General features: G+C 48.7%; 1 protein-coding gene across 9 annotated transcripts in view; it reads right to left on the bottom strand.

Moving 5' to 3' along the window:
• The window catches only part of EZH2 (enhancer of zeste 2 polycomb repressive complex 2 subunit), a 626,582-nt gene that overhangs the window by 183,044 nt on the left and 422,180 nt on the right, over positions 1–21,358 (bottom strand). For all 9 annotated transcript variants that reach the window (XM_030203624.1, XM_030203674.1, XM_030203633.1 and 6 more), the window contains one exon: positions 11,074–11,243. In XM_030203624.1, the coding sequence (XP_030059484.1) occupies positions 11,074–11,243 (170 nt within the window). The remainder of the gene's footprint in view (positions 1–11,073; positions 11,244–21,358) is intronic.

The following is a 21,358-nucleotide window of genomic DNA, read 5'->3' as shown; positions in this document are numbered from 1 at the left end:
CCACCTTGGTTTCTGGATAGTTTCAAAAGTGCTCGATTCAATTTTTAAAAAAGGTCGTTGGTGGTACTGATTTTCAATTCCTCTATATCCTTAGAGTACCAATGCGTTAAATGCAGTAATAAGAGGGTCTACAGGACCAGGAGGAACCCATCTAGAGTCTCATTTGATAACAGATGTCTGGCCCTGAAGTTACACTGTTAACAAAAAAATGTCTGATTTGTAATTTGCGAAAAAAAAACTTGTAAATGTCAATCCAAGTTTGAAAGGAGCCATGGACACAAGTAGGGACAAAAGACAAACCTTTTTTTTTAACACATTTATTTCTGCAGGAGAAAGGGATGCTGTTGATAAATTAAAAATAGGCACATCTTCTACCACTGGGTTCGTGAGGACGTTCCTCTCCCTCTCCCGCAGCCCCTGTACTGGAATCGTGTGTTCTGATTCAATTGCTGAGAACCTATTGGTTTGTTTTATTTGGTCCTCTGAATCTGGATTGACATGAATCTAACGAATTTCTCTCTTCTAGCCAATCATTGAGTTGAATACAGACTGTTCTATAAGTTTTCCTAGAAATAGGATGTTAGATACTGGTTGGTAATTATCATAAGTACATACATAAGTATTGCCATACTGGAAAAGACCAAAGGTCCATCGATCCCAGCATCCGGTTTCCACCAGTGACGAATCCAGGTCAGAAATACCCGGCAAGATCCCAAAAATGTACAAAACATTTTAAACTGCTTATCCCAGAAATAGTGGATTTTCCCCAAGTCCATTTAATAACGGTCTACAGACTTTTCCTTTAGGAAGCCGTCCAAACCTTTTTTAAACTACGCTAAGCTAAAGCGAATGCTACATACCTGTAGAAGGTGTTCTCCGAGGACAGCAGGCTGATTGTTCTCACTGATGGGTGACGTCCACGGCAGCCCCTCCAATCGGAATCTTCACTAGCAAAGGCCTTTGCTAGCCCTCGCGCGCCGATGCGCACCGCGCATGCGCGGCTGAAACCGGCTTGTGCCGGCCAGTCTCATGTGTAGCAAGACAAAGACAAGGGAAGACACAACTCCAAAGGGGAGGCGGGCGGGTTTGTGAGAACAATCAGCCTGCTGTCCTCGGAGAACACCTTCTACAGGTATGTAGCATTCGCTTTCTCCGAGGACAAGCAGGCTGCTTGTTCTCACTGATGGGGTATCCCTAGCCCCCAGGCTCACTCAAAACAACAACCATGGTCAATTGGGCCTCGCAACGGCAAGGACATAACTGAGATTGACCTAAAAAATTTACCAACTAACTGAGAGTGGAGCCTGGAACAGAACAAACAGGGCCCTCGGGGGGTGGAGTTGGATCCTAAAGCCCAAACAGGTTCTGAAGAACTGACTGCCCGAACCGACTGTCGCGTCGGGTATCCTGCTGCAGGCAGTAATGAGATGTGAATGTGTGGACAGATGACCACGTCGCAGATTTGCAAATTTCTTCAATAGAGGCTGACTTCAAGTGGGCTACCGACGCAGCCATGGCTCTAACATTATGAGCCGTGACATGACCCTCAAGAGCCAGCCCCGCCTGGGCGTAAGTGAAGGAAATGCAATCTGCTAGCCAATTGGATATGGTGCGTTTCCCCACAGCCACTCCCTCCTATTGGGATCAAAAGAACAAACAATTGGGCGGACTGTCTGTTGGGCTGTGTCTGCTCCAGATAGAAGGCCAATGCTCTCTTGCAGTCCAATGTGTGCAGCTGACGTTCAGCAGGGCAGGAATGAGGACGGGGAAAGAATGTTGGCAAGACAATTGACTGGTTCAGATGGAACTCCGACACAACCTTTGGTAGGAACTTAGGGTGAGTGCGGAGGACTACTCTGTTATGATGAAATTTGGTGTAAGGGGCCTGGGCTACAGGGCCTGAAGCTCACTGACTCTACGAGCTGAAGTAACTGCCACCAAGAAAATGACCTTCCAGGTCAAGTACTTCAGATGGCAGGAATCCAGTGGCTCAAAAGGAGGTTTCATCAGCTGGGTGAGAACGACATTGAGATCCCATGACACTGTAGGAGGCTTGACAGGGGGCTTTGACAAAAGCAAACCTCTCATGAAGCGAACAACTAAAGGCTGTCCTGAGATCGGCTTACCTTCCACACGGTATGGTATGCACTGATTGCACTAAGGTGAACCCTTACAGAGTTGGTCTTGAGACCAGACTCAGACAAGTGCAGAAGGTATTCAAGCAGGGTCTGTGTAGGACAAGAGCGAGGATCTAGGGCCTTGCTGTCACACCAGACGGCAAACTTCCTCCATAGAAAGAAGTGACTCCTCTTAGTGGAATCTTTCCTGGAAGCAAGCAAGATACGGGAGACACCCTCTGACAGACCCAAAGAGGCAAAGTCTACGCTCTCAACATCCAGGCCGTGAGAGCCAGGGACGGGAGGTTGGGATGCAGAAGCGCCCCTTCGTCCTGTGTGATGAGGGTCGGAAAACACTCCAATCTCCACGGTTCTTCGGAGGACAACTCCAGAAGAAGAGGGAACCAGATCTGACGCGGCCAAAAAGGAGCAATCAGAATCATGGTGCCTCGGTCTTGCGTGAGTTTCAACAAAGTCTTCCCCACCAGAGGTATGGGAGGATAAGCATACAGCAGACCCTCCCCCCAGTTCAGGAGGAAGGCATCCGACGCCAGTCTGCCGTGGGCCTGCAGCCTGAACAGAACTGAGGGACTTTGTGGTTGGCTCGAGATGCGAAGAGATCTACCAAGGGGGTGCCCCACACCTGGAAGATCTGTCGCACTACATGGGAATTGAGCGACCACTCGTGAGGTTGCATAATCCTGCTCAACCTGTCGGCCAGACTGTTGTTTACCGCCTGCCAGATATGTGGCTTGGAGCACCATGCCGTGATGGCGAGCCCAGAGCCACATGCTGACGGCTTCCTGACACAGGGGGCGAGATCCGGTGCCCCCCTGCTTGTTGACGTAGTACATGGCAACCTGGTTGTCTGTCTGAATTTGGATAATTTGGTGGGACAGCCGATCTCTGAAAGCCTTCAGAGCGTTCCAGATCGCTCGTAACTCCAGAAGATTGATCTGCAGATCTCGTTCCTGGAGGGACCAGCTTCCTTGGGTGTGGAGCCCCTCGACATGAGCTCCCCACCCCAGGAGAGACGCATCCGTGGTCAGCACTTTTTGTGGCTGAGGAATTTGGAAAGGACGTCCCAGAGTCAGATTGGACCAAATCGTCCACCAATACAGGGATTCGAGAAAACTCGTGGACAGGTGGATTACGTCTTCTAGATCCCCAGCAGCCTGAAACCACTGGGAAGCTAGGGTCCATTGGGCAGATCTCATGTGAAGGCGGGCCATGGGAGTCACATGGACTGTGGAGGCCATGTGGCCTAGCAATCTCAACATCTGCCGAGCTGTGATCTGCTGGGACGCTCGCACCCGCGAGACGAGGGACAACAAGTTGCTGGCTCTCGCCTCTGGGAGATAGGCGCGAGCCGTCCGAGAATCCAGCAGAGCTCCTATGAGTTCTAGTCTCTGCACTGGGAGAAGATGGGACTTTGGATAATTTATCACAAACCCCAGTAGCTCCAGGAGGCGAATAGTCATCTGCATGGACTGCAGGGCTCCTGCCTCGGATGTGTTCTTCACCAGCCAATCGTCGAGATATGGGAACACGTGCACCCCCAGCCTGCGAAGTGCTGCTGCTACTACAGCCAAGCACTTTGTGAACACCCTGGGCGCAGAGGCGAGCCCAAAGGGTAGCACACAGTACTGGAAGTGACGTGTGCCCAGCTGAAATCGCAGATACTGTCTGTGAGCTGGCAGTATCGGGATGTGTGTGTAGGCATCCTTCAAGTCCAGAGAGCATAGCCAATCGTTTTGCTGAATCATGGGAAGGAGGGTGCCCAGGGAAAGCATCCTGAACTTTTCTTTGACCAGATATTTGTTCAGGGCCCTTAGGTCTAGGATGGGACGCATACCCCATGTTTTCTTTTCCACAAGAAAGTACCTGGAATAGAATCCCAGCCCTTCTTGCCCGGATGGCACGGGCTCGACCGCATTGGCGCTGAGAAGGGCGGAGAGTTCCTCTGCAAGTACCTGCTTGTGCTGGAAGCTGTAAGACTGAGCTCCCGGTGGACAATTTGGAGGTTTTGAGGCCAAATTGAGGGTGTATCCTTGCCGGACTATTTGGAGAACCCACTGATCGGAGGTTATGAGAGGCCACCTTTGGTGAAAAGCTTTCAACCTCCCTCCGACTGGCAGGTCGCCCGGCACTGACACTTGGATGGCGGCTATGCTCTGCTGGAGCCAGTCAAAAGCTCGTCCCTTGCTTTTGCTGGGGAGCCGAGGGGCCTTGTTGACGCGCACGCTGCTGACGAGAGCGAGCGCGCTGGGGCTTAGCCTGGGCCGCAGGCTGTCGAGAAGGAGGATTGTACCTACGCTTGCCAGAAGAGTAGGGAACAGTCTTCCTTCCCCCGAAAAATCTTCTACCTGTAGAGGTAGAGGCTGAAGGCTGCCGGCGGGAGAACTGTCGAATGCGGTGTCCCGCTGGTGGAGCTGCTCTACCACCTGTTCGACTTTCTCTCCAAAAATGTTATCCGCACGGCAAGGCGAGTCCGCAATCCGCTGCTGAATTCTATTCTCCAGGTCGGAGGCACGCAGCCATGAGAGCCTGCGCATCACCACACCTTGAGCAGCGGCCCTGGACGCAACATCAAAGGTGTCATACACCCCTCTGGCCAGGAATTTTCTGCCCGCCTTCAGCTGCCTGACCACCTCCTGAAAAGGCTTGGCTTGCTCAGGGGGGAGCGCATCAACCAAGCCCGCCAACTGCCGCACATTGTTCCGCATGTGTATGCTCGTGTAGAGCTGATAGGACTGAATTTTGGCCACGAGCATAGAAGAATGGTAGGCCTTCCTCCCAAAGGAGTCTAAGGTTCTAGAGTCCTTGCCCGGGGGCGCCGAAGCATGCTCCCTAGAACTCTTAGCCTTCTTTAGGGCCAGATCCACAACTCCAGAATCATGAGGCAACTGAGTGCGCATCAGATCTGGGTCCCCATGGATCCGGTACTGGGACTCGATCTTCTTGTGGATGTGGGGATTAGTTAAAGGCTTGGTCCAGTTCGCCAGCAATGTCTTTTTTAGGACATGGTGCATGGGTACAGTGGACGCTTCCTTAGGTGGAGAAGGATAGTCCAGGAGCTCAAACATTTCAGCCCTGGGCTCGTCCTCCACAACCACCGGGAAGGGGATGGCCGTAGACATCTCCCGGACAAAGGAAGCAAAAGACAGACTCTCAGGAGGAGAAAGCTGTCTTTCAGGAGAGGGAGTGGGATCAGAAGGAAGACCCTCAGACTCCTCGTCAGAGAAATATCTGGGGTCTTCTTCCTCTTCCCACGAGGCCTCACCCTCGGTGTCAGACACAAGTTCACGGACCTGTGTCTGCAACCGTGCCCGACTCGACTCCGTGGAGCCACGTCCACGATGGGGGCGTCGAGAGGTAGACTCCCTCGCCCGCATCGGCGAAGCTCCCTCCGCCGACGTAGTCGGGGAGCCTTCCTGGGAGGCGACGGCAGCCGGTACCGCACGTGGCACCGACGCCGGAGACCTCACCTCGGGCGATGGGCCAGCCGGCGCCACGCTCGACGGTACCGGTGGCGCAAGCACCGCCGGTACCGGAGGGGTAGGGCGCACCAGCTCTCCCAGAATCTCTGGGAGAACGGCTCGGAGGCTCTCGTTCAGAGCGGCTGCAGAGAAAGGCATGGAGGTCGATGCAGGCGTCGACGTCAGAACCTGTTCCGGGCGTGGAGGCTGTTCCGGGCTGTCCAGAGTGGAGCGCATCGACACCTCCTGAACAGAGGGTGAGCGGTCCTCTCGGCGCCGATGCCTGCTGGGTGCCGACTCCTTCGGCGACCCAGAGCTCTCGGTACCGACATGGAAGGGGACCGGTGACGATGCTTCTTTGACTTCTTGGGACAAAGCATGTCACCGGAGCTTCCCGGCACTGACGAGGAGGACGTAGAATCCAGCCGTCGCTTCCTCGGGGCCGAGACCGAAGAATGTCGGTCTCGGGGGGGCTGTACCCCAGGAGCCCTCAGGGTAGGGGGAGACCCACCCGAAGGCTCACCGCCACCAGCAGGGGAATGGACAGCCCTCACCTGCACTCCAGACGAAGCACCACCGTCCGACGACATCAGCAGACGAGGTCCCGGTACCACCGACGTCGATGCAGCTGTCCGATGTCTCAGCGCCGATGCAGAGGGCCGATGCCTCGATGCACTCGATGCATTGGCCGCCGAGGATGAAGGTCTGGACGCTGAAGACGTCGATGCACTCGATACCCCTGGTGCCGATGCCGACGAAGAGCCCGAGAACAAAATGTTCCACTGGGCTAACCTCGCTACCTGAGTCCGCCTTTGCAAAAGGGAACACAGACTACAGGCCTGAGGGCGGTGCCCAGCCCCCAGACACTGAAGACACGACGCGTGCCTGTCAGTGAGCGAGATTACCCGGGCGCACTGGGTGCACTTCTTGAAGCCGCTGGAAGGCTTCGATGTCATGGGCGGAAAAATCACGCCGGCGAAATCGAAAGACGAAATGGCGAAATTTGGCAGCAGAAAAATAGGAAATTTCGACCGGGGCCTAAGTAAGGCCTACCCCGACGACGAAAGAAAACTTAACGGGGCGAAAAAACTCGAAGTAGAGGAAGGAAAAAACCCAAAGAGGTTAATCCAAAGAATTTTTGGAGTTTCTCACAGAAACGAGTCGAAAACGACGCGCGAGGTCGACTTTTCGGGACACGAACGGTAAAACACAACCGTACCGAGCGCGGAGAAAAGAAGACTGGCCGGCACAAGCCGGTTTCGGGCGGGAAGACGGCCGCGGTGCGCATCGGCGCGCGAGGGCTAGCAAAGGCCTTTGCTAGTGAAGATTCCGATTGGAGGGGCTGCCGTGGACGTCACCCATCAGTGAGAACAAGCAGCCTGCTTGTCCTCGGTGAACCGCCTTTACCACATTCTCTGGCAACGAATTCCAGAGTTAATTACACGTTGAGTGAAGAAACATTTTCTCCGATTTGTTTTAAATTTACTACATTGTGGCTTCATCGCATGCCCCCTAGTCCTAGTATTTTTGGAAAGTGTGAACAGATGCTTCACATCCACCCGTTCAACTCCACTCATCAATTTATAGACCTCTATAATATCAAGTTTGTCCTGGTCAAAATTGTTCTTTAGCAAAGGATGCACCACTCCCCTTTTTAATGCTGTTAGTAGTTGCTCATTAGAAAGGAGTTCACAATTTTTATGGTGCCTTCGATGAGGCCCCTGCCACACTATCTTTGATGGGCAGGAGTCAAGGGAGCAAGTAGTTGGTTAAAGGTCTCTTAGGATTTTGTCAAGGCCCTCCTGTGTTACTGGGTTAAAAAAAGTCCCACATGTCTGACAGCAAAGAGCAAGTTTGTGATGATGATATTGAGAAACTTTAGATGGATGTTCCATTATTCGATACCTGTTTTATACGTTTTGCATCAGCTTAAATAGAACTTCTATATAAGTCTTCATATTTTTACCGGTTTCAAGTTTCATTACACTAGATATAGTTTTTATACACTTCCATTAGGTGTCCATCAGATTCTTTATATTGCTGTAAACTCCAAATACCATCTTGTTTATGTTATATTTTCTTTTAGATACATTTATTCTTCAAATAATTGGATGGAATCAATAAACAACGTACGGTGAGAAGGTGAATTATATATTTATATGTTCCTCTTTTTATTTAGTCAATACGCATTTTACCAAGACAAGTCATTATTTTCTATATGAGTTTCATATAATAGTCTGTCACTACCAAAAAATCACTTAACACCTGATTATATATCCAGTTGAGCTACAGTATTCTGACTGTATATTTATCAGTTTTTCATTTGCTTTTCTATATAGCTAACATGGATTTTTCTCTACACAAATTATTAATTTTCCCAACCAATTTCATATAGTAAGCGTTTATTATGAATAATTAGTTATTCCTCAAAATCGTCTAATATTTGCTTGTAATTTTAGTTTTGTTACTGTACATTGCACATTTATTAGTTTTTAATTGATTCAGATCGTTCATAGTGTTTGATCATTTTAGAAATAAATATTCACTACTCTGTGTATAGTTTTTAGTGTATTTTAATTTTTATCTAATAGTCCTATATTATGTACTTTTCAGAAGTAATTTCTTTTGTAATAGGTTTATTGAGTCAGTATGGGTCTACTGTTTTTGGTTTTGAGTTTGTTCGATAATGATCTATGTCTGTAACATATTTTATAATAGAACTAGTAAAAAAGGCCCGTTTCTGACACAAATGAAACGGGCGCTAGCAAGGTTTTCCTCGGAGTGTGTATGTTTGGGAGAGTGTATGTGAGAGTGGCTGTTAGAGAGTCAGAGTGAAAGTGTGAGTGTGTGTGTGTGAGAGAGAGAGTGAGTCTGGATGTGAGTGTGTTTGTGAGAGAGTGTGTGTGTGAGAATGAGAGTGTGTGCAAGTGTGTATGTGAGACACAGTGTGAGAGAGAGTGTGTGTGTGTGGGCGAGAGAGAGAGTGTGTGTGTGTAGGCGAGAGAGAGAGTGTGTGTGAGACACAGATTCTCTGTGAGAGTGAGTGTATGAGACCAAGCGAGTGTGTGAGTGACTGTGTGGCACATAGAGAGTGAATGTGATACAGTGTGAGACAGAGTGTGTGAGAGTGAGAGTCAGAAAGACATTGTATATGAGAGAGAGAGTGTGAGCCCTGCCCTCCCAATCCATGCCCATCTGTCCCCTGCCCCCTCCATTCATCCTTTTCCAGCAATTCCCCTCTCTCCCTGAGCCCTGCCCTCCCAATCCATGCCCATCCATGCTCCTCTGTCACCTGTCCCCTCCATTCATCCCTATCCAGCAATTCCCCTCTCTCCCTGAGCCCTGCCCTGCAATCCATATCCATCCATGCCCATCTGTCCCCTCCATTCATCCCTATCCAGCAATTCCCCTCTCCCTGAGCCCTGCCCTCCCAATCCATGCCCATCCATGCTCCTCTGTCACCTGCCCCCTCCATTCATCCCTATCCAGCAATTCCCCTCTCTCCCTGAGCCCTGTCCTGCAATCCATATCCATCCATGCCCATCTGTCCCCTCCATTCATCCCTATCCAGCAATTCCCCTCTCTCCCTGAGCCCTGCCCTCCCAAATCCATGCCCATCCATGCTCCTCTGTCCCCTGCCCCCTCCATCATCCCTATCCAGCAATTCCCCTCTCTCCCTGAGCCCTGCCCTGCAATCCATCTGTCACCTGCCCCCCTCCATTCATCCCTATCCAGCAATTCCCCTCTCCCTGAGCCCTGCCCTGCAATCCATATCCATCCATGCCCATCTGTCCCCTCCATTCATCCCTATCCAGCAATTCCCCTCTCTCCCTGAGCCCTGCCCTCCCAATCCATGCTCCTCTGTCCCCTGCCCCCTCCATTCATCTCTTTCCAGCAATTCCCCTCTCTCCCTGAGCCCTGCCCTCCCAATCCATGCCCATCCGTGCTCCTCTGTCCCCTGCCGCCTCCATTCAACCTTTTCCAGCAAGTCCCCTCTCTCCCTTCCATGACCCCCCTCGCATCCATGCTCCTCTCTCTCCCATGTCCCAGCCTGGCCCGCCCTCTTCTCCCCCCCCCCTTCGCATTAATGCTGTCGTTTCTCCCCTGCCCTCCCGCTCCCATTGTTCAACTTTACTGGCCACCCTCTTCTCTCCCCCCAACTTTTTTTTTTTTTTTTCTTCTTTTTAAATTTACCTCCGTGGCGGTTCCGGCAGCGAAGCGTTAGGGAAGGAGGCGGCGCTCCCGACGTCTAGCCTTCCCTTCGCTGTGTTCCGCCTTCTTCTGACGTCATCCTTGACGTCAGAAGAAGGCGGAACACAGCGAAGGGAAGGCTAGAGACGTCGGGAGCGCCGCCTCCTTCCCTGACGCTGCCGGAATTGTTTGGGTTTTTTTTTCCGCCCTCGACGTCATGACGTTTGACGCGAGGGCGGGGCAGAGACAGCTGGCTGGCTTGAAGGCTTCACACCACGAATCCACGAACCCTTCAGCCTGGGAGTGACGTCAGATGGCTTCAGAACGTTGTCCTCAGAACGTTGAGGGTGCGTTTTATTATATTAGATAATAGCATTGACTCTTCACATTACTTTATGTAGTTCATTAATTTCATATAATATATGTGTTTCTATTTGTATAGACTCCTGACGCAGGCCTGTATGGCCGAAACACAGCTGTGTCGAGTCCCTTTCTCCCTGCTATTTTTTGATTAATAAAGTTTGTTTTTTAACATTTTTTGTCGTCTTTTTCAAGTATTATTTTAGATACATAGCCGTTTATGATTTTACAATTTATTTTATCGTTTTTTTTGGACTATTTTATTTTTATTATCATTTTTTATTTTTATTCTTGTTTTTATGAGTCATCTTTGCTGTTTTGTTTTCTCCTTAAAAAAAAGTCCCACATGTCTGTCAGCAAAGAGCAAGTTTGTGCGCTCCTGGTTAGCTGATTAGAGAATGAGTGGGACTGCCCATAAATCCTGGTAGAGACTTAAATTTGTTGGCAAAACATGCAGTAAAATCATTGCAGTTCAGGTTAAAATGGGCAGGCTGGATCTGTTGTGGGGGTTGCAGTAGGCTGCTTACTATGCTGAATAGGTGCTTGGTTGAATTGGGCAGCCTGTTCAATGTTTCCATGTCTTCCCACCCACCACCAAGGAAATGGTTCATTTTAGGGTGCTGAAAACAGGACATCAATTGAACCCTAAAATGTGTTTTTATTTTGTTGCTGTATTATCCATATTGGAACATTTCACAAGAAAAATAGAGATGCTTTGCAAATTTATTTAAGCTTCAAAATACCTTGGGACAATCCATTTGGCTCTTAATGCAAGTCTCACAAAATAAATTGGGATTGTAATGAAAAGCAAAAGGTTATAATGTATAATAATCTCACATTTATGTCACATGTCCTGATAACTCTTAAAAAAAAATAAATGTTGTACTTGCTTTAGTGTATAAATTAGGCTCATGCAATGGTCTTACCTGCCTACATGTTTTAGACCCAATTAACTTTGCAATTGCACAAAAGTTGTCATAGTAGGTACCAATGAGAACTCTGAACATTGAGGCTTCAGCACCACTCCAATCCACATTTTCAGGAGGTTCAATATTTGGCTTCATCTTTATTGGTGTTTGACACCTAGAGTTTGCCTCTGCAAAAATTAAGATTACATATCAAATTAGAGTAATCACATTTTGAAAAACCTCATCTGTGCTAAATGAATAGTATCAAAACCCCATAAAATTGCTGGAACTATGGTCTTAATTTCCAATCAAGAGCCATTCCCTTCCATTTTTTGATAGATCCAATTTCTTAACCGCTTCTATAAATAAAAAAACAAAACTAAAAATTTAAAAAATTCCAAGCTTTGACACTTTTGTTTCTTGATGTTCAATTAATAGGGAAAATCTAAACTAGTTCCTCTTATAAATCATATATCCTGTTCAGCCAAAAAATCTTTACATATTGGCTCATTCGCAAAAATATATACTGCAAATTGAAAGCCTCTTGCCACTTAGATCTTACAGAAACTCCATTTTACAATGAACTAATTTTGTTCTATTTGATCTGAATGCATAATTCACATATTTCATGTCTATTTCTCTCAAAAAAGCAAAAAGAAGTCAATTCTTATTCAACCAATGAATCATGACATCAAAGACTAAAACCGGCTGGTGCATTTAAAATCTATAGCATCTTTTAAAGATCAGTAGATACAATTTTAGATTAAAATAAATGTTGACAGTCGCATGATGACCCAGTGATAGCAAGACTCATCTCAGAGGAACTCCCTCTCATCTCTCTGATTTAAAAAAATATATACCCTCCTCAGATAGGATAATGCTGGCTGGGTAAGAGGCATTGTGAATAATACCTTCACAAAAATGTGGCGGATTCCACGAGGCTATGTTACATAAAATGAAGAAAACACTGCACACTGGACTGCAAGAGAGCCTTGGTCATCAAAGGAATTGGAGACGACAGCCTGTACTAATTATGTCACATGAAGTAACCTGCCAATTTTCCCTATGTTTGATTGCATTTCTAGACAATAAAATGTCTCAACTACAAACTACATTGCAGAACATGTAGGAATCTTTAATAAGTCAGGCTACGCTGCTTACACAACATGAACAGTGCGTGACAGCACAGAAAATGGTGACAGAAGATCTTTGGGAGCAGATTACTCAACTGCGCAAATAAAATGAAGGGCTCTTAGAATATACCAAGGATCAAGAGAATTGGAGCTGCTGAAACAATGTTTGCATTATCTAATCCAATCTACTCTCTTACATCTCACTAAATCCCAGTGCTTTGGAGCAGAGTGGCTTAAAACAAAGTATAGAGGGAAAAACATTAACATAAATCTGAATAAATTCTATCAAGGAAGAAAGTTATACAATTATGTCATCAGATAGTTTGCAAAGAGATGGGTCTTCAGAGGAATGCTGAAATAAACTATAAGATGACTGAAATTTTATCTGAATTGGTAAAGCATTCCAGAGACACACCGCTTGATAGAAAAAAGATGTTTCAAAAGTCCTTGTTTTAAATGATGAAAATTAAGAGAAAAACGATATATAGCCCTATTTAAAGGACCCCTATTTCTAACAGAAATTAGACAATTTAGATAGACTGATTCCAGGCCATATAAAAATTTAAATACATGTAAGCTAACAAACTCTATTTATGCGCGTATTGGTAACCAATGAAGCAGTCACGTGCATAAACAGATTGTTTAACAATCATTCTTGCTGAGGTGTTCTGCAGTAGCTGTAACCTTTTGTAGTTTTTACTCATCAAACTTGTGCAAAGGGCATTACAATAATCTAACTATGATAGAATTAGTTGCTGTGTTAACCTAGCAAAACTTTCCTCAAAGAAAAGGGCTCATATTGCTCTCAAATTATGCAGTGTAAAAACCACTTTGTAAATTCTGAATCTGTATGTTAAAACATCAATGAGGAATCTGAAACAACATCCAGTATATCTTAGTGGATTTTTGGACTGGTAAGATCTCACCAGACCTTAACATAATAGAGTCTGTTACCAGCTGTTCTTTCTTTATAAACCAAAGAAGGTAAAATTATGTATAATCATACCTGATAATTTTCTTTCCATTAATCATAGCTGATCAATCCATAGACTGGTGGGTTGTGTCCATCTACCAGCAGGTGGAGATAGAGAGCAAACTTTTGCCTCCCTATATGTGGTCATGTGCTGCCGGAAACTCCTCAGTATGTCGATATCAAAGCTCCATCCGCAGGACTCAGCACTTAGAGAATTACACCCACGAAGGGACACTCTGCCCAGCTCACCACCGCCGAAACGGGGGAGGGGAATTAACCCAGCTCATCTCCACACAAGTGGGGGAGGGGAATCCGTCCAGCTCATCCCCGCGGAGCGGGGGAGGGACACCACACCCGCCGATGCGGGGGGATCTGGCTTATCCTGCAACCGCAACCGCGGGAGGAGCTGACTGACCCTAACACCGCCGAAGCGGGAGGGGTACAAAGCTGCCCTACAGCCGCACGAAGCGGGAGGGAGTGCCGGCAGAATTTTAAGTCTCAATCCAGCCCCGTAAAACGGAGGGGAGAGGAATGCAGCAGCTCACTGTAACACAAACTCGTCTTAACTCTTGAAGAATCCAAGTGAAAAAACTTGAACACGAAGTCTTTCTGAAGTAACTGAAGACTAAACTTGAACCTGAAATGCAACCAGAATAAAAACAGTACAGATATCTGGGAGGGGCTATGGATTGATCAGCTATGATTAATGGAAAGAAAATTATCAGGTATGATTATACATAATTTTACCTTCCATATCATCAAGCTGATCAATCCATAGACTGGTGGGATGTACCGAAGCAGTACTCACCCAGGGCGGGACATTGAAATCCCTGACCTCAACACTGAAGCTCCAAACCGGGCCTCCGCCCGTGCAGCCACAGTCAAACGGTAATGCTTGGAGAATGTATGAGCCGAAGCTCAAGTTGCCGCCTTGCATATCTCTTCCAAGGAGACGGATCCGGCCTCTGCCATCGAGGCCGCCTGAGCTCTCGTGGAGTGAGCCTTCAGCTGGATAGGCGGCACCTTCCCCGCGGCCACATAAGCCGCTGCAATGGCTTCCTTGACCCATCTTGCCACTGTAGGCTTAGCAGCCTGCAGACCCTTACGAGGACCTGCAAACAGGACAAACAGATGATCCGATTTCCGGAAATCATTGGTCACTTCCAAGTATCTGATGATGACTCGTCTCACATCCAGATATTTAAGAGCAGAGTACTCCTCTGGGTAGTCCTCCCTACGAAAGGAAGGGAGACACAGCTGCTGATTCACATGGAAGCGAGAAACAATCTTGGGCAGGAAGTAAGGCACTGTGCGAATAGTCACTCCTGCCTCAGTGAACTGCAGAAAAGGCTCTCGACATGAGAGCGCCTGGAGCTCGGAAACTCTTCTGGCTGAAGTGATAGCCACCAAAAAGACTGCTTTCAACGTCAGGTCTTTCAGAGATGCCCTCGACAAGGGTTCAAAAGGCGGCTTCTGCAATGCTCTTAGCACCAGGTTGAGATTCCACGCAGGCACCACTGAGTGCAGAGGAGGGCGCAGGTGATTAACTCCCTTGAGAAAGCGCACCACATCTGGCTGCGAAGCCAGGGAAGCACCCTTCAGGCAGCCCCTGAAGCAAGCCAGAGCCGCTACCTGGACTTTAAGGGAACTGAGCGACAGGCCTTTCTCCAGACCTTCTTGCAGGAACGCCAACACTGAAGAAATTGGAGCAGTGAAGGGAGAAAGTGAGCCTGCTTCACACCACGCTGCAAAGATACGCCAAACCCTGGCGTAAGCAGTAGAAGTAGAGCGCTTCCTCGCTCTCAGCATAGTGGCGATGACCTTGTCTGAGAAGCCCTTCTTCCTCAGACGCTGCCGCTCAATAGCCAGGCCGTAAGACCAAAGGGGGAGGGATCCTCCATCACCACGGGACCCTGATGTAACAGGCCCTGCTCCACTGACAGCCGCAGAGGATCGTCGACTGAGAGCCTGATCAAGTCCGCATACCAGGGACGCCTGGGCCAATCCGGACCCACCAGGATTACCCTGCCGGGATGCTTTGCCACCCGGTCTAGCACCCTGCCCAACATGGGCCAGGGCGGGAACACATAGAGAAGCTCCTGTGTCGGCCACTGTTGGAGAAGAGCATCTACTCCCAGGGATCGAGGGTCCCGTCCTCTGCTGAAAAAGCGCGGCACTTGGCAATTGGCCGATGACGCCATCAGATCTAGGCTCGGCTGGCCCCAGCGCTTCGTGATGTCCAAGAACGCCTGAGCAGATAGCTGCCACTCTCCGGGCTCCAAGGTATGGCGACTGAGAAAGTCCGCCTTGACATTCATGACTCCGGCAATGTGGGCCGCTGAAAGCTGCTCCAGGTTCACTTCCGCCCACTGGCAAAGATTCATAGCCTCCTTGGCTAGAGGGGCGCTCTTGGTACCTCCCTGGCGGTTGACATAGGCCACAGCCGTGGCATTGTCCGACAGGACCCGTACAGGCTTCAACACCAGTACCGGGATGAACTCCAAAAGCGCCAACCGAATGGCTCTGAGTTCCAGGAGGTTGATGGACCACTTTGCCTCTGCAGGAGACCAGATCCCCTGCGCTGTCCTTCCCAAGCAGTGGGCTCCCCAGCCCGACAACGAGGCGTCCGTCGTGACGACAATCCACTCTGGGGTCACCAGAGGCATTCCCGCAGACAACTTGTCTGTCTGCATCCACCAGCTCAGCGCCTTGCGCACTGCTGGGTCCAAGGGAAGGCGCACAGCATAATCCTCCGACATCGGAGTCCAGCGCTGCAGCAAAGAGTGTTGAAGTGGTCTCATATGAGCCCTGGCCCAGGGCACAACTTCCATCGTGGCCGTCATAGAGCCCAACAGCTGCACATAGTCCCAAGCCCGAAGGGGAGAGACTACTAGGAACTGGTCCACCTGAGCCTGAAGTTTGACAATCCGATTGTCTGGCAGGAACACTCTGCCCACTTGGGTGTCGAATCGAACTCCCAGGTACTCCAGGGACTGAGTCGGGCGCAGCTGGCTCTTCTCCCAGTTGATGATCCATCCCAGGGAGCTCAAAAGAGCAACTACCTGGTCCACAGCTTTGCCGCACTCTGCATAAGAGGGGGCTCGGATCAACCAGTCGTCCAGATAAGGATGGACTTGTACCCCTTCCTTTCGTAGGAAGGCCGCGATGACCACCATTACTTTGGAAAAGGTCCGCGGAGCAGTAGCCAACCCGAAAGGGAGGGCTCTGAACTGGAAGTGTCGTCCCAGGACTGCAAAACGCAGAAAGCGTTGATGAGGAGGCCAGATGGGAATATGCAGGTACGCTTCCTTGATGTCCAAGGATGCCAGGAACTCTCCTGCCTTCACTGCCGCTATAACAGAGCGGAGAGTCTCCATGCGAAAGTGCCGCACTTTCAAGGCCCGATTGACCCCTTTGAGGTCGAGGATAGGCCGGACAGAACCTCCTTTCTTTGGTACCACAAAGTAAATGGAGTAACGTCCCTTGCCAAGCTGACTTTCTGGCACCGGAACGACCGCGCCCAGGCGGATCAGATTGTCCAAGGTCTGCTGCACTGCCACAGCTTTGACCGGAGACTTGCAGGGAGAGAGTACAAACCCGTCTTTTAAGGGTCGGCAGAACTCTAGTTTGTAGCCGTCTCTGATGACTTCCAGCACCCACGCGTCTGAAGTTATTGTGGTCCACTCGCCCAGAAACGAGGACAGCCGTCCTCCAATCTGCACTGGGGCGTGGACCAAGACCCCGTCATTGGGTACGAGACCCTGGGGGAGGACCGGAGGGAGCACCTCCGGGACGGCGGTCTCTGCGAAAGGAATGCTGCTTGGGGGAGAAATTCCTCTTGAAGGAAGAGGGGGCAGAGCCCGACTTGCCCGGGCGGTACCGACGGGCTTCCTGCAACCGTCCTCTGGAGGTACCGGGACGAGTACTAGCCCGAGCCCTGACCTCTGGTAATTTCTTGCCCTTAGACGTGCCGAGATCGGTCACGATTTTGTCCAGCTCGACCCCAAAGAGCAGCTTGCCTTTAAAAGGCAACCTAGCCAGGCGGGATTTAGAGGCGTGGTCAGCAGACCAATGTTTCAGCCAAAGCCACCGCCGCGCAGAGATTGTCTGAGCCATGCCTTTCGCTGAGGCCCTCAAGACATCATACAGCAAGTCTGCCAAATAGGCTAAGCCCGATTCCAGGGCCGGCCAATCAGCCCTCAAGGAATGATCCGAGGGGGAAGCCCGCTGCACCATAGTCAGGCACGCCCTGGCCACATAGGAGCCGCAAACTGAGGCCTGCAAACTTAAAGCAGCCGCCTCAAAGGACGACCTTAAGGCCGCCTCCAATCTTCTGTCTTGGGCGTCCTTTAGGGCCGTGCCACCTTCCACCGGCAACGCCGTTTTCTTAGTCACCGTAGTGATTAAAGAATCCACGGTAGGCCACAGATAGGCCTCACGTTCACTCACAGCCAAAGGATAGAGGCGGGACATAGCCCTAGCCACTTTAAGGCTCGCTTCTGGGACATCCCATTGAGCCGAAATTAAGGTGTGCATGGCATCATGCACGTGGAAGGTTCTAGGCGGGCGCTTCGTCCCCAGCATAATGGCAGAGCCAACAGGGGCTGAGGGAGAGACGTCCTCCGGAGAGGAAATCTTCAAAGTGTCCATGGCCTGTAACAACAGGTTGGGCAAATCCTCTGGGCTAAAAAGCCGCGCTGCAGAGGGGTCATCCGCTCCATCCGAGCGGGGATCCGTCTCCTCCAAGGAATCCGCAAAGGACCGTTGGGAGACCTCAGACACGCTGCCCTCATCTACATCGGAGGAGACAAATTCCTCCAAGGCCTGGGAATCAACCCGAGGGCGTTTACCTCTGGGAACCTCAACCTCTTTACCAGACGAGGGAGCAGGGGCAGCGTTATGCATGAGGAAGGCCTGATGCAGCAGCAAAACAAACTCAGGGGAGAAACCCCCCAGACTGTGCACTTCCGCAGTCTGGGCAACCGCCCTAGACGCACCCTCAACCGGCGCTCGCAATAGCGGGGGAGAGACATGCTGCGCATCCAAAATGGCGTCCGGCGCGAAACTCCGCGAAGGAGCCGCGCGGGAAGAACGGCTGTTAACTTTAGCCGCTTCTGTGCCGTCGCCCAAATTAAGGGCGTTCATGGCATTAATGTCTCCAACCTCAAGGGCGGCCCAAGAAGAAGCCGTCCGAGCCGCGTGGCCGGCCAAGATGGCGGAGGTGAGGAGCGGGGGATGGGCGTTTATGGCGGGAAAAACCGCCACGCCGGAGGAAGGACCGGGACATTCATCGGTCACGAAACTGTCACCCAACAAGGGCGAATCAGGCTTGAAGACCCCCGCATCCCCTCTAGAAGCGCTCAAGCGACCCGGGGAGCGACCCTTTGCGCCCTCGCCCTCCGACGCCATATGCCACGAGGAGAAGAATCGGGGAACCCCCTGCCCGCTATAAAAAGGTAAAAATTACCTGCTGTCTGCTCCGAGTTGTAACGACCTGGTGTCCCAGTGAGTAGCTGCAATAGACGCTTAAATAAACGTCGAAATAAACGCCTTTAAGGACGTTCAAAATTTTTTTTTTTTTTTTTTTTTTAACGGAGCCAGCGGGAGGGGGGAGAAAAGGAGGGACCTGGCACCACCAGGTTTGCACTTGCTCAAAAGAGCCCTCAACCCCAGGCACTCAACAAAACCTAAAAATTAGGCTTGGAGGCCTAGCCAGAGCTGCTGCTGTGTGTGACCACCACCTGCTGAGATAGAGAACATACTGAGGAGTTTCCGGCAGCACATAACCACATATAGGGAGGCAAAAGTTTGCTCTCTATCTCCACCTGCTGGTAGATGGACACAACCCACCAGTCTATGGATTGATCAGCTTGATGATATGGAATATTTGTTTTTAAAGCACTTAACTCTGAGACCTGGCATAAACATTTGGATTAGTAAGCCAATCAAAAGTTTTTGGAGAAAATTGAACTACTATCTTTAAGAGTGGTAGTAATATGGAAGAAAATATCATCAGCATAAGAAAATAATGTATTATCTTGATCTACAGAGAGGGATCCCAGAAAGCTCATAAAGATATTGTAAAGCAAGGGAGACAATGGGATCTCCAACAGTGTGAAAATTGGCCGGATTCTTCTATACATATGATCGTTCTGTCAAGAATTTTCTGAAACAGTATAATACTGTGCCACTTAAGCAGACAGAACACAGCTTATATAATAGAATATCACGATTTACTATATCGAAGGTAGCAGAAATGTCAAATTGTAAAAGAATAGTTTGCCAGCCTTTGGCTAAGGATTCTTTAATTTTTGAAACCACTGCCAACAGTCTGCCAGAGACCGTCTCCAATAAGGGTCTAGGCTGGGCCTGCTGGGTGCAGAACACCAAATACAACTAGAACTAGACCATTGATTAGACCCTAAGCCAGGCCCAGGCATCAGACCAAGGCGAGTCTTAGCATAAGTGCTTAACTCTACAGATAGACCTTATGCAACCATATAAAGCTGCCAGTGCCCCATGGGGCAAAACTCCTACTTTTTGAGGATTTTTCAGCTCAGGTAGTGGCAAGATGATAGGAACTTACACTGTACTGCTCCCAGCTTTATAATAAGGGAATATGCTTTACACTGCAATACCCCCAAGAAAGTGAAAAAAAAAAAACCACGGGACTGTTAAAAAATGTGTATAAAAGCAAAGGAATTAAAGGCGTTTGTAAAACCTCTTGGGGAAAATCAGGATACAAATCAACATGAGGAGACTAAAGGAGGAATATTCAAATTTGGTGGTTTGTAAGGTACGATGAAGCAAAGACAAGTTCACTGCTTGAGACAGAATAAGGACAGGAATCTGTGGAAGGATGTAGGGAGCAACATCTTTTTGATAACACTTGGCAGTGTTTTGTATTAGAGGATATAACACTGCTGTCGGCAGGGGGAGATGGCTACTGTTTTGGACCACAAAATGTATATGTTTGAACCATATATTTGCTCACAAAGGCAGTTTTGTTTTGTTTTTTTGAATGTGTACAGCAGTGGAGAAATAGTAGGCAGAAGCTGGAATATACAGCTTATTTGCAACATTGGATAGTGGTGTGGGAAACTACAATATAGACTAAGGTTCATCCAGCAAATGGAGTGTGCTTGCTAAAGGTATAAAATAAAATAGAACTTATGGGAACATAAGTGTATTGCTCTCAAAAACATGAGTAGATGATGAATAAGGAACTCTCTCACTAATGGCATTGAGAGAGAATGACGACTTTGATTCTTTTGCCTTAAATTTGAGGGAGATTTATTTTGCAGAGAAAAAAATGTTCTGAGTTTTTATTGATGCATTCAAGATTATTGGGAGAAGGAAGAATGGAAATTGTGATTATACTGAACAAGTAAGAGGGGAGACTGTATATCCACTCCTATTCTAGCTAAGATAACATTCAAGCACCTTTCTGACCTTATGTGCAGCTTTCTTAAATTAATCCCCCTATCTTCTTACTCCTGGTACTCTATCTTACCTATCTATATTTTCCATCTTTGCTTATACACTATGCTATTACAATGTTCTGTTACATATTGTGTTGTGTGACAGAACAATGTGTTTTAAACCTGTAAAATTGACTTTATTAAACCTTGAACTGCATTTCTCTAGTTTGGCCAGCAGGTGGTGCATGTTTTATGTTAAAGCTGTTATAGAAAAGTGCATACCCTCTTTTAGTTTCACTTAGGGGGTCTTTTACTAAAGGTTAGCTCGAGTTATTTGCAGCAGGGCCCACAGGAATAAAATGGGCCCTGCTGCAGATAACTTCAGCTAATCTTTAGTAAAAGACTCCCTCAGTGAAGAAATGAATCTACAGTACTGTGAGTAGTATACTTTTAAAATTTGTTGACTGGGCTCTGATTGGACTGGAGTTTGAAATTACCCAGCAGTTGTTGCTGGCTGTTGCTTCAGTCTTAGCCCAGGAGAATAAAGAGACAGAACTCTTTGCTGAAGCTCGGTGAATTATATGTCCTGATCTCCCCAGGTACTTTTTATGAAGTAGTTTTTATTTATTTATTTATTTTATTTTTCTTACATTTGTACCCCGTGCTTTCCCACTCATGGCAGGCTCAATGCGGCTTACATGGGGCAATGGAGGGTTAATTGACTTGCCCAGAGTCACAAGGAGCTGCCTGTGCCTGAAGTGGGAATCGAACTCAGT

Source organism: Microcaecilia unicolor, chromosome 1 (assembly GCF_901765095.1).
Source record: "Microcaecilia unicolor chromosome 1, aMicUni1.1, whole genome shotgun sequence".
Taxonomy (NCBI): Eukaryota; Metazoa; Chordata; class Amphibia; order Gymnophiona; family Siphonopidae; genus Microcaecilia; species Microcaecilia unicolor.
The sequence above is the reverse complement of the archived record's forward strand: the minus strand, read 5'-3'. Positions and strand labels throughout refer to the sequence as shown.